This window comes from Scyliorhinus canicula, chromosome 15 (genome assembly GCF_902713615.1).
Source record: "Scyliorhinus canicula chromosome 15, sScyCan1.1, whole genome shotgun sequence".
NCBI lineage: Eukaryota > Metazoa > Chordata > Chondrichthyes > Carcharhiniformes > Scyliorhinidae > Scyliorhinus > Scyliorhinus canicula.
In genome coordinates, this window is record NC_052160.1 from 62,841,093 (window position 1) to 62,867,076 (window position 25,984).

Genomic DNA, 25,984 nt, shown 5'->3' on the forward strand with positions numbered 1-25,984 from the left:
CCAGATGCCTGAACAGTTCATTGTCATCTTCTTTCACCCTTGAATGCATCTCAAGTCTCCTCTTTTGAACCTAACCATAATGTTTATAAACATGTAGGATTTAAGTGCTTTCACTTGCTCTTTTTTCATGTTACAACCCTCTGGGCTAATGCACGATCTATTCCGGCACCACTTGACCGGGAGTCACAACGCAATTTAAATTAATAAATATTTCTCAGAATGTTCAGGCCTTTGGCCCTTAGCTGCCAAATAACTATAGTCACCAGGTTTGTAAGTTTAAACCCAATTAAATTTATTATAATTATGTAACTATACTTAAAATATGCTACAAATATAACAGGTTAACTATTATCTAATTCCTAATGCCCCCCCACATAAACTCACCCCACCCTCTTTGTAGAAACACACACAAAACAAGACAGACATAGTGGGAAGAAGATGGTGTAATATGATAAATAAAGTGAATAGATGAGTCTTTGCTTCAGATGATCATTTCTATTACAACTTCTTTCAAGACTTTCAGTTCGAGATTTCTGTTTCCAGTGTGTAATGAGTTTCATTGTAGGTTCATTCAGGTCTCTGCAGTTTCAGAAATAAAGCAGTTATTCTGGAGAAAACATGAGGGAGACAGAGAGAGAGCTGGGGCGGGATTCTCCGAACCCCCGCTGGGTCGGAGAATCGCCGGGGGCCGTCGTCAATCCCGCCCCCACCGTGTCCCGAATTCTCCGCCACCGGAGATTTGGCGGGGGCGGGAATCGCTCCGCACTGGTCGGTGACCCCCCACTCCCCCCCGGCGATTCTCCTCCCGCGATAAGTCGAAGTCCCGCCGCCGTCAAGCCTCTCCCGCCGGCGTGGGTCAAACCGCCTACCGTACCGGTGGGAGCAGGCGGTGCGGGCGGGCTCCGTGGTCCTCCGGGGGGCACGGGGTGATCTGGCCCCGGCTGGCGTGGCGCCAAAGGCAGTCCACACTCTCCGGCGGAACACCAACCACTCTGGCGCAGGCCTAGACCCTCAATGTTAGGGCTTGGCCCCGTCTCTGCACCTTTGGGGCGGCCCGACGCCGGAGTGGTTCACGCCACTCCATCACGCCGGGTCCCCCGTCCCCGCCGGGTAGGGGAGAATCCTGGTCCAGGTCTTTTTTCCCTGAGTGTCCGGGTCTCCACATATCTTCCCGACACAGTAGCACAAGTGGATAGCACTATGGCTTCACAGTGCCAGGGTCCCAGGTTCGATTTCCCGTTGGGTCACTGCCTGTGTGGAGTCTGCACTTTCTCCCCGTGTCTGCGTGGGTTTCCTCCGGGTGCTCCGGTTTCCTCCCACAGTCCAAAGACGTGCAGGTTAGGTGGATTGGCCGTGATAAAATTGCTCTTAGTGACCAAAAAGGTGAGGAGGCGTTATTGGGTTATGGGGATAGGGTGGACGTGAGGGCTTAAGTGGGTCGGTGCTTACTCAATGGGCTGAATGGCCTCCTTCTGCATTGTATGTTCTGTGTTCCCCTGGCTGTCTGAAAGTTATCCCACTCAGGCATGACCCAATCACCGTCTGTTACCAGGCAGAATATGTCATTTTGGCCAGTTCATTGACCTCCAGTCAACCACTCGAACTGAATGCCATCGACCCCTCGGGTGCCGAAAAGTCTGAGTTCTACTGTCCAAAGTCACCAGAGTGTTCTCTTTTGTAACTTTTGTATTCCTCATTTTCCTACTCGACTTAAAGATATGTCCATTAAGCATCCATGAATCAGAATGATAACAGCAAAGATAAAGATAGGAGAAAAAGGGGAATCAACAGGAAGGGCCCTTACAGTAAGCACAAAGCACTTAACTGCTTTTGATGTGGTGACAAACTGTCAATCATAACTAGATATTTATAAACATTACTGATAGACTCAAAGCAAGAAACTTTGATTAAAATAAAAAAGGGTGATTAAAATAAAAAATTCAGTCATCTGTGTATGGAACCTTTCAATTGCAAGCTCCTAAAAGCTATTTCACTTTGGATTGAATAGCAACCTTGCAGATCAAAGAATCTGAGCGTGTTTTAAATCCTTTTGATGTGTTTTTGACTTCCTATTAAGTTACAGCTGTTGCTTTATAGAAGTCCGTCTGAGGCAGCAGATGTCGGGCACAGTTGAGTAGAAATCAGTGATTTGTTCACTGTTTCTGCCAGGAGGCTCTTCAGCTTCCAGGCAGTGGTGACTGTTAGGCTGTGGGCTGAGGTTTTCTGCTGTGGGAGGTTCTGTGTTATGACGGGGGTCTTTGGTGGGGATCGCTATGATGGCAGGGGCGCGGAGTCAGGTCACCCTTATGCATGCGTTCTGTGGAGGGAGCAGTGATGCAGCAATTCCTGCGATGGAGTGCGTAGGGACATTGCCCCTACTTGTCAGTGGAGGGTGGGGAGCAGGATTTGTATTGCGGGCAGAGGGGAGCCAGTAGGCAGGCATCAGTATCGGGCCGTCTGCTCAAAACGGTAACCCGATAGTATGATTTGCGATGAAATCCCTTGCGATTCCCTAAATGCCTAAATTTGCAACGCTGAGGACTGTGAATCAATTCTGGGTGCCGCTCCCAGCAACAGCGCGATCCTGACCTGATTCAGCTACTTCAGGAGAACATAATCTCCCTCACGGTTCCAGCCCGTTATCTTCATTTGTGTTGTGTTGTTTTAGATTCCTCTTTTTAGTTACGGAACGCATTCTGAAAATGAAATTCTGAAATGTTATTAAATTTCACCTTTAGTGTGCAAACGCTGAGTGATCGTTACAGTGATTTCAGCTCAGACAAACAGAAGGAAATCTACAATGGCATCAAAGCCTATCTACAGCAAGGTGATGGTAACACACTTTTGTTCAAATTTCGTAGACGTGAGGATACTGTTAGCTGAGGGAAGGGAAAAATCAGCCAGGGCTCTCTTACTCAACAGTATCCAAAGACATTTTTTGAAATTTGAACCCGAGTTAATTTGCATCTGAGTTAATGAGCGTTGAAGGCAGGTCGAATGCGCTCTGAAGCTAAGGATCTCATTGACACTCCCTGATATATTACAAAGTAGGGCGAAGCTGCGGGCAGCTATGGAGATTGATCCTGGGTGAGAGTCATTAACTTGGGGAGAGGAATAATATGTTGTGGGGAGAGGTGAGAATCCATGTTAGCATTTGTGAGTAATTGCCCCAACATATTTTAATTGTTTTACTTCACAGGTCCCAAGCCCAAATGCTATGATGTGACTGATCCGGCCCTGAACTCCACTGCATGGTTTGCTCAATATCTGGGACTATTTATGAACCAAATATCACTGGCTGACCTTCTGTCTTTCTCTGATAATGAAACTCAGGTACCTGTTTTTCTTTTACCTTAAGACAGGGATACAACAGATTGGTTCTCTGGAAATCAGACCTATTGTCAAAGATGTGGTTGCATAAAGGTCCAATTACATGTGCGGTCCACTCTGATGCATTAACTAATTTGTAACTTTGCGTCCTGCGGGTGTAATTCCAATCCCGGGTGTAGCAGGACACTGGGGATAGCCTCAGTGCCCGTTTGAGGCCAGTGGATCAGGAAATCATGTGGTGCGAGAAATGAAATGGCGATGCACGATTAATCTAAAGGTGACTTAAGATCCATCAATCTTTTATCTTGTGCGTTTGCCACGATGGAGAGTTGTTGGAATCCATGCTCACTATAATTGTGTTTACACCAACACGATCCTGAATGTTTAATTGTTTAAATCTATAAAGAACACTGCATTTTTGGGGCCAATATTTCAGTTATCTTTCAATTTTGGTGCAGCTTCAAGATTTTGTGGTAAACCCTGAAAACCTGGCACTGTTAGAAACTCTGACGTTATCCACTGAAATTTCAAAGTTCTACCTCAGGTTGCTGCTTCTAAACAATCCTCATGTTAATGTTTCAAGGTATGTCAATTTCACTATTTATATTTTCCCAGCGTGTGTTATGAAGCAGAAGGTTCAGGTCATAATCTTTATGGATGAGAAGCAAATGTGGAGAATGTGCATGCTAAGTGGTTTAAGCAGGGATGCAGGGAAGGAGCAGAGTGGGCACATGGGAAAGGGAGCAACTAGAGGTCTATAGATTGCCTGAAGGAGGTAAGACAAAGGACTGTAATGTATGTGAAAGGGCATCCAGCACGTGTGGCCTGATTTTGTAGGAAATGATCAATTGATTGAAGCAGGGTGAAAAAGAAGAGTTGAAATCTTAGCTAAATTGCTGACAGTCAGCGAGGAATCCCTGAAAACCTGAGTATTTCTGCATTGACAGTGTTGAAGATGTAAATATTCAAGTTACTGATCTCTGTGAGACAGAAAGTGTGGGAGACAAAGGGAATGAATGATTTCTCCCTCACAATTTCATATTTATTTCATGAATAAAGTGATTTTAGTTTTCTAACAAAATGGCATATGTTTATTGGAAGGTAGAAGGCTAATAAATGCAATGGACAAAATATGCAGTTTTGGATGGAAATGGGTGATGAACCCCTTTAAAATATTCCCAAGAGTGAGATATTTTCAATGATGTTATTATCAAATGGGAGACTACTAAGTAAGGCAATTTGTGACTGGTGTTCTTTTGCAGTCTGCCAAACTCTCTGGTTTGCTTCATTACTGAAACAAATCTACTTCAGTCCTTGACTGAACAACAAGTCCTGGCTGTAACAGTGAAGATCAACCAGGTCTGTGGGCTGATCGTGCCACCTAACACTACCAATGGAAGAGTACCTGCTGAAGGTCCAACAGATGAACAACTGAAGGTAAATGGGAAGATCTACTCCCAAACATTGAAATGCATCCTCCAAAGAAAATGGAGTATTAATATTATTTTTATTTCTTCTTCAGCTGTCGATAGCAATAGTGAGCAAAATTAACAACTTTTCAGTCGGCACTCTGAATTCACTGGGGCAAACGGCTGTTGGACTCTCAGTGTCACAGGTTCTACATATTGATGGTGACACTCTGCAGAATGCTCTGCCAACCCTGGGTAAAGTCAAAGGCTGGAATATCGGCCAGGCCAATGCGATTGTAGGCAAGTTACTCAGAACTGGCCTGCAGGTAAGAGCTCGCTAAATCGGAAATGAATAACTTAAATTTATAGATGAATAAAGCAGATAATCTATACAGACAGTGTCATTTGATCTGTTAGTTTACTGGATTGGCAGCTATGTTTGAGCTAAATTTTTATTAATGTTTTGTCGCAATGCAACAGTCAGACTATTAAGATGGTTGCACAGTGGGTAGCAAGTTTGATTCATGTCCACACTGTCTGTGTGGAGTCTGCACGTTCGCCCTGTGTCTGCATGGATTTCCATCGGGTGCTCCGGTTTCCTCTCACAAGTCCCAAAGACGTGCTGTTAGGTGAATTGGACATTCCGAATTCTCCCTCTATGTACCCGAACAGGGACCGGAATGTGGGACGAGGGGCTTTTCACAGTAACTTCATTGCAGTGTTAATGTAAGCCTACTTGTGACAATAAAGATTGTTATAGTAACTTCATTGAAGCTTAATTGTGACAATAAGCGATTATTATAATAAAGATTATTATTATAAGATGATCCACTGGCAGGTAAAAAATACTGTTTAGTAAAGCAAACGAACACTCCCTGGAGTGAATAAGATTCTGATGTAAAAATCCTGTAATAACGAGGTGTTGAAGAAGATCCAGCATTACGCAGTGACTTTTGTATGTTTGTGGATGGAAAAGTATTGAAAGTACCAAGTGCCATATTCACCATCTTTTCATCAGATCTGGGTTCAGTCAGTGGGGAAGAATCTTATTCATGTGTTTCAGATGGGATTCTGAGAAGAATGTGATAGAGATGAAAACTTTCAGATTGCTGGCACCTGAAGCTTGTTTTTAATTAAAGATTGCATCTGGAACAAAAATGGCTGATAACCGATTTACCCAATCAGCAACTCACCATTTTGCTCAATTTATTTAAAATTGCAAATTTAAAATACATTTTTGTACTTTGTTAGGGTTTCTTAGGATGCTGTTTATGCTGTGTCCATTCTTACCTCGTTAAATGTGTGACATTATGTAGAATTTCTAGCACATTAAGGGCTACTGCAGTATTTTTCCTAGCACCAGATGGAGCTGAGGAGCAGATTAATAAAAATAATGCCTGTCAGACTTCTGGGAGAAGGTTAGAGAGAGTAGGAGGAGAGCAGCGAACAAGTAGAGATAGTGTGTGTGAGATAGGTGTTGGTATAGTGTAGATTGTAATTATAGTTTACAGTATTGCTAGCTTTATGAATAGTGTTCGAACTGTATAATAAGTAGTGTAATAAAATTTACCTTTGTTAATTTAAATTAGCTTTGTGGTTTTTGAGTACTCTATGTGCAGAATCCATCCTGGGTGTTAGCTGCACGAACACCACAAAATGGGATGAATTGATCTTCTGCAGGTTCTTGTGTAAACTGGGCAAAATTGAGTCTGAGGCGAAGTGTGGAGAAGTGAAGCCATTAGATTTGACAACAGTATATCTTGTGTATGTTGCATTGTCTGTTGCATTGTCTGTTCTGTTGTCAAATGTGTGGTAAGCAGGAGCTGCCGATGTTTATAGTTGCACTGCCATACCACTAAAAGTGGGAAAATGATTCAATCCTGTGGCAATCTGGTGATCGGTTTTGATTTCCTTCTGCTTTCGAACTAGGTCAATAACGGACAGAATCTGCTGGGTCTGGGAAGCTTGGTGTCTGGTATTCCCACCAATGTATTCCAGCGCATCGATCCTGGGGTGTTCATAAATGTAATCTCAAATTCAACATTTGTTGAGAATATTGGTGCATCACCACAAACTCTACGATTCATCTGTGTTCTGCAGGTGAGTGACATGGAATGTATAATCAATGGTAATAAAATTGACCTGCATCTCACTTGTTTCTGACTGCTGCTTTTATTTTTTAAATGTTGATGCATTTGCGTCAAGACTGTTTTAATCTCCAGGTGCTGCTGACTCCTGAACACGTTAATTTCTATTCTTTTTCATTCTAATTCAGGTGTTCCGGAATGTAGATGACCCTGAAAGAAGAGTAAGCAGCATTCCATCTGTTCTAGCCAAAGATGTGCCATCTGTGTATTTAAATTCAAACCTGAGCCTCAGTGACATTAACAACAAACAGTGGATTCCCAGTCAGGTAAATGAATTGCTGCTTTGACAGTGAAAGATAATGGGTGGGTTCTCCGTCCCGGCAGCTGGCCAACAGGTTTTCCATTGTGGGCACCCCCATGCTGTCGATAAATCCGCGGGCATGTGTGCGCTGCCGGCGAAAAGGAGTATCCTCCCGACGGAGAATCCAGCCTAATGCCTTGTGGGGCATTGTAGTGAGGTGGAGAGGGGGCACGGGATAGGAGGAAAGTAGGGACAGTTCAATTGAAACATTCCTTTCTTAAATTTAGAGTCCCCAATATATTTTTTCCAGTTAAGAGGCAATTTAACATGGCCAATCCACCTATATAAGAACTAGGAGCAGTAGTCGGCCATCTCGCCCTTCGAGCCTGCTCTGCCATGCAATGAGATCATGGCTGATCTTTCGTGGACTCAGCTCCACTTTCCGGCCCGAACACCATAACCCTTAATACCTTTATTCTTCAAAAAACTATCTATCTTAAAAACATTTAATGAAGGATCCTCAACTGCTTCAGGCGGCAAGAAATTCCATGGATTCGCAACCCTTTGGGTGAAGAAGTTCCTCCTAAACTCAGTCCTAAATCTACTTCCCCTTATTTTGAGGCTATGCCCCCTCGTTCTGCTGTCACCCGCCAGTGGAAACAACCTGCCCACATCTATCCTATCTACTCCCTTCATAATTTTCTATGTTTCTATAAGATCCGCTCGCATCCTTCTATATTCCAACGAGAGCAATCCCAGTCTACTCAACCTCTCCTCGTAATCCAACCTCTTCAGTTCTGGGATTAACCTAGTGAATCTCCTCTGCACACCCTCCAGTGCCAGTACATCCTTTCTCAGGTAAGGAGACCAAAACTGAATGCAATACTCCCGGTGTGGCCTCACTAACACCTTATACAATTGCAGCATAACATCTCTAGTCTTAAACTCCATCCCTCTAGCAATGAAGGACAAAATTCCATTTGCCTTCTTCATCACTTGTTGCACCTGTAAACCAAATTTTTGCGACTCATGCACTAGCACACCCAAGTCTCTCTGCACAGCAGCATGTTTTAATATTTTATCATTTAAATAATAATCCCTTTTGCTGTTATTCCTACCAAAATAGATAATCTCACATTCGTCAACATTGTATTCCATCTGCCAGACCCTAGCCCATTCACTTAACCTATCCAAATCCCCCTGCAGACTTCCGGTATCCTCAGCACTTTTTGCTTAACCACTCATCTTGGTGTCGTCTGCAAACTTAGACACATTGCACTTGGTCCCCAACTCCAAATCATCTATGTAAATTGTGAACAATTGTGGGCCCAAAACTGATCCCTGAGGGACACCACTAGCTACTGATTGCCAAGCAGAGAAACACCCATTAATCCCCACTCTTTGCTTTCTATTAGTTAACCAATCCTCTATCCATGCTACTACTTTACCCTTAATGCAGCAACCTTTTGTGTGGCACCTTGTCAAAAGCTTTCTGGAAATCCAGATATACCACATCCATTGGCTCCCCGTTATCTACTGCACCGGTAATGTCCTCAAAAAATTCCACTAAATTATTTAGGCACAACCTGCTCTTTATGAACCCAGGCTGTGTCTGCCCAATGGGACAATTTCCATCCAGATGCCTCGCTATTTCTTCCTTGATGATAGATTCCAGCATCTTCCCTACTACCGAAGTTAAGATAACTGGCCTATAATTACCCACTATCTGCCTACCTCCTTTTTTAAAACGTGGTGTCACTTTTGCTAATTTCCAATCCACTGGGACCACCCCAGAGGTAAATTATCACTAGTGCATTTGCAATTTCCCTAGCCATCTCTTTTAGCACACTGGGATGCATTCCATCAGGGCCAGGAGACTTGTCTACCTTTAACCCCATTAGCTTGCCCATCACTACCTCCTTAGTGATAACAATCATCTCAAGGTTCTCACCTGTCATAGCCTCATTTCCATCAGTCACTGGCATGTTATTTGTGCCTTCCACTGTAAAGACTGACCCAAAAAACCTGTTCACTTCCTCATCTCCCATTATTAAATCTCCCTTCTCATCCTCTAAAGGACCAATATTTACCTTCGCCCCTTTTTTCGTTTTATATATTTGTAGAAACTTTTGCTATATGGTTTTATGTTCTGAGCAGGTTTCCTCTCGTAATCTATCTTACTCTTTATAGCATTTTTAGTAGCTTTCCGTCTCCCAATAATCTTTGCTTTTCCCTCCAATTTGATACTCTCCCTTATTTCCTTAGATATCCACAGTCAATTTTCCCTCTTTCCACCGTCCTTCCTTTTTGTTGGTATAAACCTTTGCTGAGCACTGTGATAAATCGCTTGGAAGGTTCTCCACTGTTCCTCAACTGTTTCACCATAAAGTCTTTACCCTGCACATCTTTGGGTTGTGGGGATGAAACCCACATAAACATGGGGAGAATGTGCAAACTCCACAGGGACAGTGACCCAGGGATGCGATCGAACCTGGGAACTCGGCACCATGAGGCAGCAGTACTAACCTCTGCGCTAACATGCTGCCCCGTTCAATTGAGACATGAGCATTAATTCACAGGTCAGTTGAAAGATCAGACCAGATGTGGCGCTTTGTCCTGGTCTGATTATTTTGTGTAAAAGCAGTCTGTAATTATTGTGAATATTAATGATTTAAATGTTTTTGCTCCACAGGCTGCCGTGTTCTTTGAGAGTGTGGTCAGAAACAGCAACAATTTTTCAAGGTAAAACTTTTTTTTTGCTATACATTTGGTTCTCTGGCAATTTTTACTGCCTGTCTATGTCATCATCTGTATACATTAGTCTTCTTTGAACCTTGATATATATAACTTGTTGAGTAAAAATGTTTTTCCTGAGAAACTGTGATTTAGTTCATTTAAGCCAGTTATTAAACCTATTGTGAATGGATGATTTTACTCAGAGCATTGTTACCAACTGAATATTTTACTCAGTGCAATGATTTCTTCTGGGTCCCATCATAGGGAACTGTTATTGGTCAATATTTGATCTGATTATCTTTCAAGGCAAACTGTTCTTTCATACCAGTCCCAATCCATATACACAACTGGTATAAAATATAACCTGGAATTATTACATTGACCTGGATGATTTGACCCATACGTGGACTATATTTTGATAGAACATAGAACATAGAACAGTACATAGAACATAGAACAGATAGATATAGGATAGTACTAATGTTAAAACCCTTGTTCCTCAGCATTTGAAGAAAGTGAGATGTTTTAAAATGATGTAATGATGCCATTATTTGTTTCAGATTTTCACCTTCTGTCCTTCAAGGCTTCAGTTGTGGTGCAGTGAAGGACCTGGAATTTTCTACATTTCTTCAACTACTGCAAGCAATGAAGGGTAAAGGGGCAGTGTTTGACGAAAGTCAGGTGAGGTCTTTCACAACAATCACATTGGAGGAAAAATAGACGCTGGATTCTCTGTTTGGGAGACTGTTCTGAATTCAGCCCGGAGCTGAATTGCACAAGTTTTATGATCCCCTTGCGGCCGTAAAGCGGGATGCAATTCAGTACTGCATGACATGCAAATTACTGCATGGTGTGGAATACGATATTTCTCAGGGAATCCCACTATCGGGTCGCCATCTTGTGCGGGGTGGCCTAATTGCGAGGTCTGGCGGACAGCAGCCTCCCTCCACCCGCAAATCAGCCAACATTCACTTCCCCTCCCCGCACAGCAATTCGGCCCCGACCCCACCACCACCACACGGCTGGCTCTCACCCCTGCATTGTATGGGAGCCCCTCTATCCACACATCCGGAGGTGACCCCTCCCCCCACGCTCCAGGCACCCCTGTAATAGGGCAACCTACCCAGGGGCACCTGCAATAGGAGGACCTACACAGGGACTCCTGTGCTTGAGGATATAAGTTCAACGAAGTGCAGTGCAATCACTTAAGCATATGATTTCTCTGCATTTGACCTGTCTTAACACTGCAGTTACCTCATTGCCCATGTGTGGACTGCTCTCTAGCTTCCACACAGATTTCTCTTTTCTGAGGGGAGGGGGGCTGCTGTGGTGGGGATTTCTTTAGGCATGGGGTCTCTGTGGGGAACCCCTTATTGCACGAGTCACTGTGGAGGTCCCACCTTTACAGGGCTACACGTGGGGGGGTCCCCCCCCATTACAGGGGTACCTCTTGGGGGAGGGGAAGGATCTCCCTTTTACAGGGGTACCCCTTTGGGGGCCCCTCATTTTCCAGCAGTGCCTGTGGGTGGTCCCCCATTTGAGGCACCCTGTGGCGAGTCCTCCTCACAGGTGTCCCTCTAGGGCTCTCGCAATCACAGGGGTCCCTGTGGGGCTTCTCCCGATTACAGGGGTCCTTGTGGCGGTCCCACTATTACAGGGGTACCTGTGGGGGAGCCCCCCTATTACAGGGGTAACTGGGAGGGGTTCTCCTAATTACAGGGATACCCCCATTGGGATCCCCCCTATTCCAGGGTTACCTGTGTGCTGACCGCTATTACAGGGGTGCCTGTGGGGGAGTCCCCATATTACAGGGGTACCTCTGGAGAGGATCTCTCAATTACAGGGGGACATGTAGGATGATCCCTCTGTTATAGGGAGACCCCGGGGTCCGCCTATTACAGGTATGCCTGTGCAGTGCCCCCCATTGCAGGATACATGTGGGGAGGCCCCAATTGTGGCATTCCTGTCGGGAGTCCACCTCTGACAGGTGTCCATCTAGAGGTCTCCCAATCACAGGGGCTCCTGTGGGGGGGGGGGGGGGTCTCCCTATCACAGGGGTCCCTGTGGGGGTGTTTACCTCTCACAAGGATCCCTGTGGGGGAGTCTCCCTATCACAGGGGTCTCTGTGGGTGGAGTCTCCCTATCACAAGTCCCTGTGTTGGGGGGGTGGGGTGGGGGGGTTTCCCACACAGGGGCCCCCCTCACACGGGTCCCTGTGGGGTTCTACCAATCACAGGGTACCTGGGAGCAGGCGGGGCAGGTCACGGTGTACTTTGGGGATAGGCAGTGGTTGGGGGGATGGGGAATGAGGGCGTTTGGGCCTCCATTGCCTGGCATGGTCTCTACCATTGTAGTCCTGACGTCCAGACCCTGCGGTGGATCAATGGGGCAACAATTCCCCGCTTGGACCACGGTGAGATCCACCATGGCAGGTTCACAATTGTAGAAACCACAAGTGAACCTCACCCACGTGTTTACCGGCCGTGAGAACCAGGGGAATCATGTGAGGACGAAGCATAATGCGGCAGGCCCTCTAAAGGGATGCAAATGGGTCATTACGACTCGTTCAATTTGTTTACATGCTCCTGCTGGCGTGCGGTGAGGAAGTCTTTCACGTCGCTAGCAGTTCTTGAAGCATGGCGTTCAGGCGCCGATCACAATTTTGCCCTGACGCCCAATTCCTGGTTCCATTGGGGACAAATGCCGTGCGTCCAATGGACGGAGTATCCCGCCCAGAATATATTCATGTAAAAAGTTATGCAAAGTAATTCTCATATATGGAAAGTTGTGTTGGATTCAACACCTCCAGAATCCAATTCATGTAATTTCTTCAAATCCAAACTATTATTGCTAGGAGCACCAATTTATTAAGTCTACCGTGCAATGTCAGAACAATAACCACAGATAATAAAGCAGACATGATCCCCTTGACCAAATAACTGATTGGACACAACTTGTAGCATCAACCTCCGAGAAAACTACCATCTAACTAACTTCTAGCAAAACAAAACTCAAGAAGTACTGAATATCGTTAGCTGTAATAAGTCCATGGAGGCAGTAGTCCCTTCACCAGAATCCCTTTTATTAACATACCAACAGTAGTAAGACCGTGTGCATTCAGCTTGCTGTCTACATTGGGAGTCCAGAGGCTCTGACACTCCCTGTTTTATACAGAGAAGAGGTTCCCTGATTTGGCCACTAATCTCTTATTGCAATTGGCCAATCTCAAGGGACCGGTCTTAGTAATGAGATTCGCGAATGCAGGTTGTTGTGTTCTCAACATTGTATTTTGTTATGGGAGCGGTGCTTTCAGAACCCCAAAATGTATCATGGAGTTCAACCAACCCCCACCTTTAATGGATTGTTGCTTTTGAAGCACGCGGCTTGTTCCCCAGGTGTAGTATTCCAATTATGGACACGTGGTTTTAAAAACAAAACAATGTTTATTCCATGAACTCAAATTAACCTTTTAAATAAACATTGGATCTCTTAACACCCCTTACTTCAAAGGTAACCCCGAAAATAATACAACATTACCCAATCCTGCAAACTGTTCCTTTACACATCCAAAAGACTTAACAAATCCTTCAAACAGAAGCACATTAGATTTATATTCAATACTGAGACCTTTTTACAATTCCGATTTCACCAAAGGATTAAGAGATAATCCTTCATGGCAGAGATCACCAGCAATGCAGCTCAGCCACACCCAAGTTTTCTTCAATGTGAAACTAAAACTGAGTACTAACTCCACCATCTCTGACATCACTATTTTCTTAAAGGTACATTGCTTGAACATCCATTTCTTAAAGGTACTCTCACATGACAATTTACAACTTCTTTTTTCAGCTGAGCTGCATGTCTGCTAGGCTACCTGCGAATGGAACTGCATTGGCCATAGAGACCTTCCCTGTGGACGTTCTGCTGTTCTTAAAGTATGTTATATTTCCTTGCAATTCTCCTCCATTGTTTTGTTGAACAAAGTTTTGATGATGGTGATCTCCATTTATGCAATGGTGATTGAGTGTTGCCGTAGGGATGGAGCTGGGTCACATTGATCAAAAGTAAAATTGTTTACTTCTGGCGTGACATTGTTTATCCATCGTTAAGGATGAGATTTCTAAATTCTTGGAAGTGCAGGGTCGGATTAGGACAAGTCAGCATGGATTTAGTAAGGGGAGGTCGTGCCTGACAAACCTGTTAGAGTTCTTTGAAGAGATAACAAATAGGTTAGACCAAGGAGAGCCAATGGATGTTATCTATCTTGACTTCCAAAAGGCCTTTGACAAGGTGCCTCACGGGAGACTGCTGAGTAAAATAAGGGCCCATGGTATTCGAGGCAAGGTACTAACATGGATTGACGATTGGCTGTCAGACAGAAGGCAGAGAGTTGGGATAAAAGGTTCTTTTTCGGAATGGCAACCGGTGACAAGTGGTGTCCCGCAGGGTTCAGTGTTGGGGCCACAGCTGTTCTCTTTATATATTAACGATCTAGATGACGGGACTGGGGGCATTCTGGCCAAGTTTGCCGATGATACAAAGATAGGTGGAGGGGCAGGTAGTATTGAGGAGGTGGGGAGGCTGCAGAAAGATTTAGACAGTTTAGGAGAATGGTCCAAGAAGTGGCTGATGAAATTCAACGTGGGCAAGTGCGAGGTCTTGCACTTTGGAAAAAAGAATAGAGGCATGGACTATTTTCTAAACGGTGACAAAATTCATAATGCTAAAGTGCAAAGGGACTTGGGAGTCCTAGTCCAGGATTCTCTAAAGGTAAACTTGCAGGTTGAGTCCGTAATTAAGAAAGCAAATGTAATGTTGTCATTTATCTCAAGAGGCTTGGAATATAAAAGCAGGGATGTACTTCTGAGGCTTTATAAAGCACTAGTTAGGCCCCATTTAGAATACTGTGAGCAATTTTGGGCCCCATACCTCAGGAAGGACATACTGGCACTGGAGCGGGTCCAGCGGAGATTCACACGGATGATCCCAGGAATGGTAGGCCTAACATACGATGAACGTCTGAGGATCGTGGGATTATATTCATTGGAGTTTAGGAGGTTGAGGGGAGATCTAATAGAAACGTACAAGATAATGAATGGCTTGGAGAGGATGGACGTAGGGAAGTTGTTTCCATTAGCAGGGGAGACTAGGACGCGGGGGCGCAGCCTTAGAATAAAAGGGAGTCACTTTAGAACAGAGATGAGGAGAAATTTCTTCAGCCAGAGAGTGGTAGGTCTGTGAAATTCATTGCCACAGAGGGCAGTGGAAGCCGGGACATTGAGTGTCTTTAAGACAGAAATTGATAAATTCTTGATTTCTTGAGGAATTAAGGGCTATGGGGAGAGAGCGGGTAAATGGAGTTGAAATCAACCATGATTGAATGGTGGAGTGGACTCGATGGGCCGAATGGCCTTACTTCCACTCCTATGTCTTATGGTCTTATGGACATCTGAAAATATGATGAGTTGAACTTATTTGGCAGTGCTTTAGACCACTTATCAATAGCAGGAAGTTTCCTCATGTCCTGGAGCTTTGTAGAATTATGAATTCACTGAGCCTCTCGAACATTGTCTGATAAACAACTTTTCCAATGAACCAGGAGGAAAAACAATTGTAATTATTTTGAATTTGACTTAACAGCATCGGATTTGAATTTAAATATTTGACAGTTTTGAGGTAAATGTAATCCATAAATTAACATTGCAAAATGAGAGACTGTAAAGGCAGTTTTATGTATGGGACAGTTATCCTCAGTGTCCAACTTTAGGGGAAGGAAGAATCTGGGATCTTGCACTGAGTGGATGCAGGTATCTGAAAATGGATATCTTTGAGAAATCACCAATTGAGCTGTTCATTCTCCTTCACGTAATCTGAACATAGCTCCTGTTTCCCTTTTCAGCTCTGCACAGTTCAGGAGATCATCCAACTGCCGTGAATTCTTCAAATTAGTTGGAAAGTCAAACATCAATGTCTTACGAAAAGGATCAGCAAGAAGACGAAATCTGTTAAACGATGCCAGGATCTGTTTGGTAAGGATAAAACAGTGGATCGGTCCAAGCTAAGCATGAATATAGTCAGCATTCTTGCTGGTACTGATGAAAGTCAGTTTCACATTGTGGTAATGTCAGGTAATGAGGAATGTTTCAACATTTGGGCAGCACGGTAGCATTGTGGATAGCACAATCGCTTCACAGCTCCAGGGTCCCAGGTTCGATTCCCGGCTTGGGTCACTGTCTGTGCGGAGTCTGCACGTTCTCCCCGTGTGTGCGTGGATTTCCTCCGGGCGCTCCGGTTTCCTCCCACAGTCCAAAGATTTGCAGGTTAGGCGGATTGGCCATGCTAAATTTCCCTTAGTGTTGGGTGGGGCTACTGGGTTATGGGGATAGGGTGGAGGTGTGGGCTTGGGTTGGGGCTCTTTCCAAGAGCCAGTGCAGTCTTGATGGGCCGACTGGCCTCCTTCTGCACTGTAAATTCTATGATTCCGCCATGGAGAGTGATTGGTGAGAGCAGTTCTTCAAGAACCAGTTTAATAACCTACATGAAGCACACAGAGCTGGCTTGATTGTTTTCCCTGTGTGCTTCGAGGAGTATGAGCTTCCCTGCCAACTATGGGGCCATTACCATGTGGTCAACCAGATAGGAACAGACCGAGAGAGTGAGGCAACCTGGCAAAGTCCAACTGGGCCCCTTTATAAATAGTAAGTATTTTAAGTAAATGTCTTCTTTATGCTGCTCGTCTGACTCCTCTCATATTTATTAAACCAGCACTTGAGTGAAGCTGAAAGAATAATGATGGTCACAATAAATCTCTGACAACGCACTTCACAGATGCCCATTCTATTTGATTGCTGATCTTTCATCATTCTGTTCAGTAAAGCTTTCAGAATCGTCAGTATTCAGCTTTATGAGTTCTGACCAAGAGTGAATTGGTTAGTGCAGGAGTTCTCAAACTGCAGTCCGCAGTACCGGCGCTCTTAGGCGGTCTGTGACATTTGAAAAATTTGGAAATTGCTGCACATCTGCTGGTGTCTGGAGAAGTTAGCCTCTGATTAGATGGGTGTGGACAGTGGAAAGGGAGAGAAGGCCTTGGAGCAGATCTCAGAGTGAACACTGCAGCGTGGGAGTCCAGAATGAGCCTTGGAGTGGAGGTTTGACCAGCGCAGGCCTTGGAGTGGGGGCCGTTTTTCGCTGGCATAGGAGGGTGGAGGGGCCTTCCAGCACTGCATTTATCGTGGAGGACCATACAGTAGGGCCCTCAGACCGCAAATGATCCAGTGCGGGCCTCAGAGCAGGGGTCCAAGGGTATCTCAGAGTGAGAGAAAATGTGTGTGTGTGTATGTGTGTTGGAGGATAGTAGAGACTGCAGCCAACTTTGTTGCTGAATTGCGCCAGCTTTCTTAACATTGTAAATTTGGGCAGTTTAGGAAGACATGCTTCAGGCTAGATTTGTTTGTAGCATTCAGTGGCATTTTTATGAGAAAATCCACACTTAGTTTCAAGAAAGATGTCAACATTTCTCAGGGCATGGAAATAGCTGCCAATAATGCAAAAGATGTTCAGAAAGCCAATTGCGGCGTGCAGGCGGGTGCACTGCATCAAGTAAAGAAAGAAGCTGCAAGTAAAATATTTGAAGTGACTGAGATGAATGCAGACTTATTTCTTCCACTATATGTGAACTGAGGAGGACGGAACTGAAAGGAATGGAGGAAGCACGATCTTCCAAACACTTGAAAAGAAAGAGAATGATGTGTGATCACACCAACAGTGTCTTTGGATGTGTTTTTGTGAAACTGGAGTCAGTTAACAACATTGATGAGTTCACCAATGTGCTCCGAGATGCGGGTGACTATGAGGAGCTTGAACTAATTCGAGCCACCATTTGCAAACTCTGTAAACAGGAAATTGAAGCTGGTCCATTGAGACAAACCAGTTTTTTTTATCAGCTTCACTATTGAACACGAAGGTGTTAAAGATTTCTATCGCCTGTGGACCTGCTATAGTGCGCAACAATTGTACATTCATTAGGCTGTGCCTGAAGATCCAGAGCTGCTACGTAGAGTGTGAATTGCTGTTTAAAAGTGCGCCAATTTGCATCTACCTACCAGTGAATTGAAGCTGCCGTCTTCAGACCTTCCATCCTGGACTTCGATACCGAGTTGTGCATTGATTGAGATTTTCCAGTGCTCTATGTGGTTAGGAGAAATTATTTTTCTTCTGTTACTGTTGTCTTTTTGGATCTTCAGAACCAACCCTCGTACCTTGTTAGATCTTCAAAGCCAGTCCAGATACCATTTGATATCTTCAAGGTTTATCTTATTGAAGCTGGTCCATTGAGACAAATCAATTTCATAGTCGAATACCGCAAAGTGAAAGAACAGCCAGCACTTCCCATCTGGACACTGAACAACAGACAACATGGTCAAGCAAGGACATACCCGCCAAACACAAGGGGAACATTTTTCAAAGATGAGCAGGGGAGACTGAGGACTTGTAGCAGAGATGAAGGATCCAAGACGTTCAGAACCAGAAGTGCAGCAACCAGAATAAGCCTAATGAAGTTGCTTCCGATTTGGTGGTTGTTCATGATCCACTGAAGAAAGTTGATGGCCGTTCAGTGAAACCTATTTGAGTATCTCAACAGAGGGCAGAATAATCACGTGGAGCTGAACGACACGAGAGGAGGTCATGGCCGGCACGCTTTGGGAGGCACTCAAGGCGGTAGTCACGGGGATGTTCGTATCAATTTGGGCGCATTGAAGAAGAGGGAGTGGGAGGAGAGAGCAAGACTGGTGAATGGGATTTTGAGGATGGACAAGAGACACTGTGAGGCGAGACTGTTGAGGGAGAGGCAGAGGCTCCAGATGGATTTTGGGCTAGTTTCTAAGGGAAGGCAATGGGTCAGCTCTGGAGGGTCAGAGGGGTAGTGTATGAGCATGGGGAAAAGGCAAGCAGGATGTTGGCCCATCAGTTGAGAATGCAGGAGATGGCAAGGCAGATTAACAAAGTCAGGGATGATAAAGATAAGGTGCTGATGGACCCGGAGGAAGTGAATGGTGTGTTTGAAGCGTTTGATTGGAGTCCCACGTCAGGGAGGAGGGGATGTAACAATTCTTGGGTTGGACTTCCCTAAAATGGAGGAGGGGCTGGTTCAGGGCCTGGGGGCCAAAATTGAGCTGATGGAGATTATGGGGATGATACAGGCAGCGAGGGCCCTGGGCCGGACAGGTTCCCAGGAGAGTTTTCACTATTACACATTGACACCAAGTCGTTGGCGAAGGTGTTGGTGTTGCGAATCGAGGACTGAGTGCCGCAAGTGAAAGGCGAAGACTAAACGGGTTTTGTGAAGGGGAGGCTGTTGGTGAATGTGAGATGGCTACTCAATGTAATCACAATGCATTCGGAGAGGCAGGAGGTGGAGGTAGTGGTTGCGACGAACGCGGAGAAGGCATTTGATGAAGTGGAATGGTCATTTTTGTTGGAGGTGCTGGAGCGGTTCGGGTTCGGGCAGGGGTTTGTAGATTGGGCTTGGCTTGTAGATAAGGCGCCAGTTGCGAGCTTGCAGAGGAACCTAGTAAGTGGGGTACTTTGGGTTGCACCGTGGGAAGAGGTAGGGGTATTCGCACTCCCCATTGCTCTTTGCCTTGCCGACAGAGTCGTTGGCAATGGCGCTTAGTACAATCCCTGAAGAGGGATTGAACCAATTGTGGAGGGGGTCGTGCACAGGGTCTCATTGTATGCGGACGATCCGGTGGGCAGAATCGAAGGGATCATGGCGCTCCAACTTGCTCAATAGCATCGTCGAGCTGCAGTTCATTGTCCCTCAACAATCTCTCCCGAACTTTGTCATTACTAATCCCAAACATGATTTGATCGCGATCATTGATGCTTGCAAAGTTGCAAAATTATATGCCTGCGCGTTTAACCTCAAATCTGTTGAGAAGCTGTCGAATGATTCACCTGCCTGCTGTGTACGCATACGAAAAATATACTGCTCGAACGTTTCATTTTTTTCCGGTGATCGATCAAACTTTTTCACAACTTCATGAAAGTTTTTTTTTATCAGCTTCACTATTGAACACGAAGGTGTTAAAGATTTCTATCGCCTGTGGACCTGCTATAGTGCGCAAAAATTCTACATTCATTAGGCTGTGCCTGAAGATCCAGAGCTGCTACGTAGAGTGTGAATTGCTGTTTAAACGTGCGCCAATTTGCATCTACTTACCAGTGAATCGAAGCTGGTGTGGCGTCTTCAGACCTTCCATCCTGGACTTCGATACCTAGTTGTGCATTGATTGAGATTTTCCAGTGCTCTACGTGGTTAGGAGAAATTATTTTTCTTCTGTTACTGTTGTCTTTTTGGATCTTCAAAACCAACCCTGATACCTTGTTAGATCTTCAAAGCCAGTCCAGATACCATTTTATATCTTCAAGGTTTATCTTCAAGGTTGATCCTGCTCCCATGTTACGTTCTGGTGCTTGGCAGTAGGAATCGTGCACTAGAGAACGTCTAGTTCTTGACTCGTTAAATGTTAATTTTTTAACAATTACCTGGGTAATCATGAGGTAATCTAAATAATCATGAGAAAGTGATCAAAAACTACTAACTATTATAAGTTCTCTAAGATTATCAAATTATCAAATATGACAATCCACTACGACGACTATCTCCAGACTCCCTGAGGTAACAATGTCACATGATTGTTCTCTACTGCCACCTGCTGGTTGGAGGTCATATACATTACTATTTACATGATTGCTTATGCATATCATCGCATTTCTGTCTTTAAGGAGGATTAAAATTTTACGGGGGGAAAGTTTTAATAATATGCATCTTCTTATTTAAAACCATTTGTGATATCGTCAATAAATGCTGTGCCAATGTTAATTGTTGTTACCTCTGTATATTTGTATTTAACCGCTGTTAGTTCTAATTCTATTCAGTTACTGTTATTTCGATGTTTAACTAGCTGCACCTATTTTTGAGTCCACGCTGTATTTTAAACTTTGCTATTGATACATTTTAACGAAGATTAACTTTCACAATGCGTTCCGACTAATTTTTTCTGGTCAAGTTACCACAGTGTTGAAGTATTTTGTGATTTATACTGCCTGCGAGATAGGCTGAGTTATGGTTCAAGGACTTCTTGAAGGTGAATGTCTGCAAATGTGGCATATATGAATGGAAAATTAAAATGAAAGCTTACTTCCTTGCAAACACTCTGAAAAGCCATGCAGGTGTGCAATCTACTCTGTAGCCACATTGGAGCATGCAACAGATCACGCTGTGCATGCAAAAACCAGATGGTTTAAGATATTGAAGGGTGACCAGCGCCGATATCTCTCACCTTACTGTTGTGTTATGCTGCTTCGTGCAGCATAATCTGCTTCCTTGATGTATGTTTTGACAAAGGAAGCTCCAGACTATGAATGAGTTCAACTTGTTTATTGAGCTATCAACACAGTTCTTCAATGAGTTTGACTCTCTGCTAATCTAGCTGTAGTAACTCAGTCTATTTTTACCACCCTGCTCTAAGCCACGTGCTGGGTGTGATGCTGTTGACCAACCTGATGTACACTCTTGATGTGTCTGTGGAAAGAGGCAGAGCATGTGTGCCCTGTCCTTTTATATGGGTTGTGAAGTGCCCCTTTGTGGTAATGCCTCCTCTGGGTATCCTGATTACCCATTGGTTGTGTCCTGTTGTAATGCCATTGGCTGTATGTCTGCATGTCATGACATCTCTGGTGCTCCCTCTAGTGGTTACTTAGTTGCAGTGTATTTACATCAACCCCTTGTGTATATACAGTGATGCAGATCACCACACTTACCAGCCACATATACAGTAAACTGCTTCCAAATGAACATCACCGTCATGATAAAAATATAACCTTTCTAATTGTTTTTTAAAGTATTGAAATGGACCCATTCTTTGAGAGACCCAGACGGGATTAATAGATTTCTAAAGCTTGCTTCACTGACTTGCTTAGCTCCTAGTTGCATCTGATGTTATCTTAAAACTGGCAGGCACCAAAATATTTATTTCCAGAATTTCAGTTTTGCGCCTTGTACTGTAAAGCTGTCAGTTAGTCTTGAGGCAATGAACACAACATAATCCAATCTGCCACTTGGTGATGTATTGTGGAGGTTCAGCCTTCTGCACACAAAAGAACAGTAAACATATTCTACTGCTGAATTAATATTGCTCGTTTTGCCAATACTCAGGGAATTTCCAGCAGGAATCTAACAAAGGAGAGTGTGACAATCCTGGGTAGATTGGTATGTGACCTTGACGGATCCATCATCACAGCATCTGATATTTCCATTTTGGATGCATTGAAGACCTGCAACTCGTACAGTGAGGATCAGAAGCGAGCCATTGAAGCTCGACTAAATAGTAGAGTCAGCAAATATGGGTGAGTGTTCACTGTTCACATAATTCCATCATATAATTTTAACCTGAGTTGCTTACTTTTATGCTTGTAATGTTATGAATTTCTACCACGAATGTTGATTCTTGGTGGGGTTTTCCAGTCCCTCACCCCGGGATTGGAGGTTCCCAACTAAGGTCAAGGGTTCTTTTGGATGTCCATGAAATCTCCGTCCCGCCATGGTGATTCTCTCGCCAGAATGGCCTGGAAGATTGTTCTACTGTCTTTGCAACAATCCACATGCACACCCAAATAGAAGCAGGTGGATTGGGATATAAATGGAGTCGAGTTGCAAACCTGGTATGATGCAGCAAAGGAAGATGTGTGCAGGCTTTGGAAGCATAGGTGACCATGAAGCTATGCTTCCTAAAGCTTTCGACCACTGGGACTTCCCTCACCTCCTCAAGTTGGGGATAGTTGCAGACTAATTGAGAGGTTGATCACATTGAATCGGAAATATTTCAGTTACCGTCATATCTAGTGATACCTGTACTCCAAAGCAATATCAGTAATGTATTCCCTAACTCAAGAGTTTCATCTTTGCCTGTAGTATTCCTTCATCATGGTCATCAGCTACAATACAAGATCTTGGGAATCTGCCCTTGACTTTGACCTACACATGGAGTCAAGTCACAAAGGTATGCTGTATCTGATTAACAATCGATTTAGATAGCTGAATTTGTAAATCACCGAACCAATTTTTTTGGCGAGAGGAGAATAGAATCACTTAGAGCATTTTATTAAGAAACGCAAAATGATTGAAATCCTAAGTGAGGAAATAATATTTTCAATTTTTAATGAATCAAAATATTGGCTCATACATAAAAATTAATTCTGTTTGAAACCACGATGACATGTGTGGTGAACTTTGTTAACGTGTACAATGATTTTGGACAGTTTGTGACTGAGCTGTCACCTGGTTAGATACTTTGTTTGAATCTTGTGTTTTGGGATCCAGAATTTGTAGTAAATATGCCTTGGTTTCTCATCAATTTACATTTCATTACAACCTGCAGCAGTTGTTTGGAACGCTTGTAGAGCTGCCTTTATGTTTGGTTATGTGCTTTTTCTTAGATCATTTCACTGGAAGCTCCAATTCAAAACTTTGTGCTGATATGTCAACATTCCCATCATCTTGTAGCCACTACTGATTTGCTTTGGCACTAATGTGTTTTGGCAAAGATTTTCGTCACAGGGGCAGCACGGTGGCGCAGTGGGTAACACTGCAGTCTCACGGCGCCGAGGTCCCAGGTTTGATCCCGGCTCTGGGTCACTGTCCGTGTGGAGTTTGCACATGCTCCGCGTGTTTGCGTGGGTTCGCCCCCACACCCAAAGGTGTGCAGGGTAGGTGGATTGGCCACGTTAAATTGTCCCTTAATTCGAAAAATGAATTGAGTACTCTAAATTAAAAAAAAGATTTTCACCATAGAAGAACGTTTTAGAACATAGAACATACAGTGCAGAAGGAGGCCGTTTGGCCCATCGAGACTGCACCGACCCACTTAAGCCCTCACTTCCACCCTATTCCCGTAACCCAGTAACCCCTCCTAACCTTTTTTTTCGTCAGCAAAGGCAATTTATCGTGGCCAATCCACCTCACCTGCACGTCTTTGGACTGTGGGAGGAAACCGGAGCACCCGGAGGAAACCCACGCAGCCACGGGGAGAATGTGCAGACTCCGCACAGAGAGTGACCCAGCGGGGAATCGAACCTGGGACCCTGGTGCTGTGAAGCCACTAGTGCTACCGTGCTTCCAAGATGGTCTAGCAGATGTTACTGCTGGTGGCCCAGGAAGCATGAAGTGTATTTTTTATGCATTGCATTTTGTCCCATGCAGGTCGTCCTGATTGAAGCTCTTCCAAAGTTTATCAAGAAAACAAAACGTTTGAGGCCCCCCAATGATGTTCTGATATTCATAAATCAACTTAATTTGCGAATTACATCAAACAATACGATAAGTATGTAATCAGAATAAATATTAAAGAAATGTGTGTAGATGATATCTTGTTTCCAAGAGGAAGGACTTGTCTTTCATGAATATTCTGCAGCCTCAGTTCATGAGCATTAAATTTAACAAGGGGATGTAATGGGCTTTCAATCCATTTGATTGTTCAATATACATTTGAACAATGGGACATGTCTTTGATGTTTAAGATCGGACTGCAACATTTCGTACACACACAGCTAAACCTATCTGCTGTTCATGGAGTAGAAGGTCTCAACATGCCACAACAATTTGTATGCAACTGACAATAAGTTACAATGCAGAGCATGTTTATGGAGAACATCCATGTAACAGTGAGTTAAGAGTTCTCCTGTCATCAGGTGACAAGAAAAGTAACCTGTAGTTACTTTCGCTGTGGATAATGAGAAAAAAGCCCTTTACCAGGTGCAGCGTTGGTCAGTGTCCTTTTTCAGTCAATAATCCATAAATTGCCTTATTAAAGAGTGAAATTGGGGAGTGGCCCTGCTGGCTCAGTGGTCAACAGGGCAGCTGGTGGGCTTGCTGAACGGCAAGTTCACCGTACAACGCAAGGGGAATCTGGAGTTCCTGGCCTGGGCGGTGCACGCGATTAAGGCGGTGATCAACCGCCTGGAGACGAGGTTGTAGACCCTGGGTCAGGCAATCCAGAAGATGAAGGAGGTGGCGGGGGAACACGAGGAACAGCTCACCTCGATGGCAGCGGAAATGGGGCTGTTGCAGGATATGCAAAGGCGGCTCCAGGAGAAAGTCGAGGACCTGGAGAACCAGTTCCACGGGCAGAACATTAGGGTCGTGGGCCTACTGGAGGGAAGTGAGGGAGCTGACGCCGGCGATATGTGGAGAGGATGCTGGAGAAGCTGCTGGGGGAGGGAGGATTTGCTCCTCCTCTGGAAGTGGATCGTGCGCATAGTGCGCTAATGAGGATGTCCCAGGGCAACGAGCTGCCAAGGACGATGATAATCCGATTGCACTGTTTTCTGAACAAGGAGCGGATCTTGATGTGGGCCAAGCAGACTAGGCGCTGCACCTGGAAGGGCAGTAAACTTCGAGCATATCAGAACCTGGTGCAGAGCTGGCCAAGAGGAGTGTGAGCTTCATAAGGCCAAGGCGGCCCTCTTCAAGAAGTGGGTGAAGTTTGGGATGCTCTATCTGACAGGTTTGTGGGTGACTTCTGATAGCCGGGAACAATACTTCGGGACGTCAGAGGAAGCGATGAAATTTTTCAGAGACAATGGACTGGCAGAAGGAGGACATTGAACGTTGGTGGAGATGCTTTGGCGCTGTGTTTAATTTGTGTTTGGGGCCATTGCTTTGCTTCAGGTTTGTTTCTGTTCTTTTTTGGAAGGTGGGGGTTGATCTGTTCGATTGGGCTTGGGAAGGGGTTGTTCTTGTTTGCACTAACAGGTTGTCGGACGGGGGGGGCGGAAGGGTAACCAGTGGGGGGTTGGCTGCTGAGCGCCATGGACGGGGGCTGCCAGGATATCTGGACTGGCTAGTTCACGGAAGCGCAGTTGGTGGTCAGCAGAATGTTTGTCAGGGGCTGGGGTAGGTGTTGTTGTTGGGAGATTTGGTGGGGGGTGGGGGATGTACTGCTGACAGGGGAAGGGCTTCTAAAAGGTAACAGGAGGAGGATCGATAACGGAGGTCGCCCAAGGGTTGGCCTAGGGACGTGTGGTACGTGGGCTGGAGGCTGGCCCAATAGGGGCTACGG

The 25,984-nt window shown here is 44.7% G+C and overlaps 1 protein-coding gene across 1 annotated transcript in view; it reads left to right on the forward strand.

The window, feature by feature from the left end:
• Window positions 1-25,984, forward strand: part of LOC119978154 — a 512,568-nt gene that overhangs the window by 274,838 nt on the left and 211,746 nt on the right. Inside the window, exons 88-101 of the mRNA XM_038819593.1 lie at window positions 2,739-2,827; window positions 3,200-3,333; window positions 3,789-3,913; window positions 4,593-4,767; window positions 4,853-5,065; window positions 6,669-6,839; window positions 7,015-7,152; window positions 9,820-9,869; window positions 10,424-10,544; window positions 13,713-13,798; window positions 15,763-15,892; window positions 22,084-22,274; window positions 22,840-22,927; window positions 24,127-24,247. Of these exons, the coding sequence (XP_038675521.1) occupies window positions 2,739-2,827; window positions 3,200-3,333; window positions 3,789-3,913; window positions 4,593-4,767; window positions 4,853-5,065; window positions 6,669-6,839; window positions 7,015-7,152; window positions 9,820-9,869; window positions 10,424-10,544; window positions 13,713-13,798; window positions 15,763-15,892; window positions 22,084-22,274; window positions 22,840-22,927; window positions 24,127-24,247 (1,832 nt within the window). The remainder of the gene's footprint in view (window positions 1-2,738; window positions 2,828-3,199; window positions 3,334-3,788; window positions 3,914-4,592; window positions 4,768-4,852; window positions 5,066-6,668; window positions 6,840-7,014; window positions 7,153-9,819; window positions 9,870-10,423; window positions 10,545-13,712; window positions 13,799-15,762; window positions 15,893-22,083; window positions 22,275-22,839; window positions 22,928-24,126; window positions 24,248-25,984) is intronic.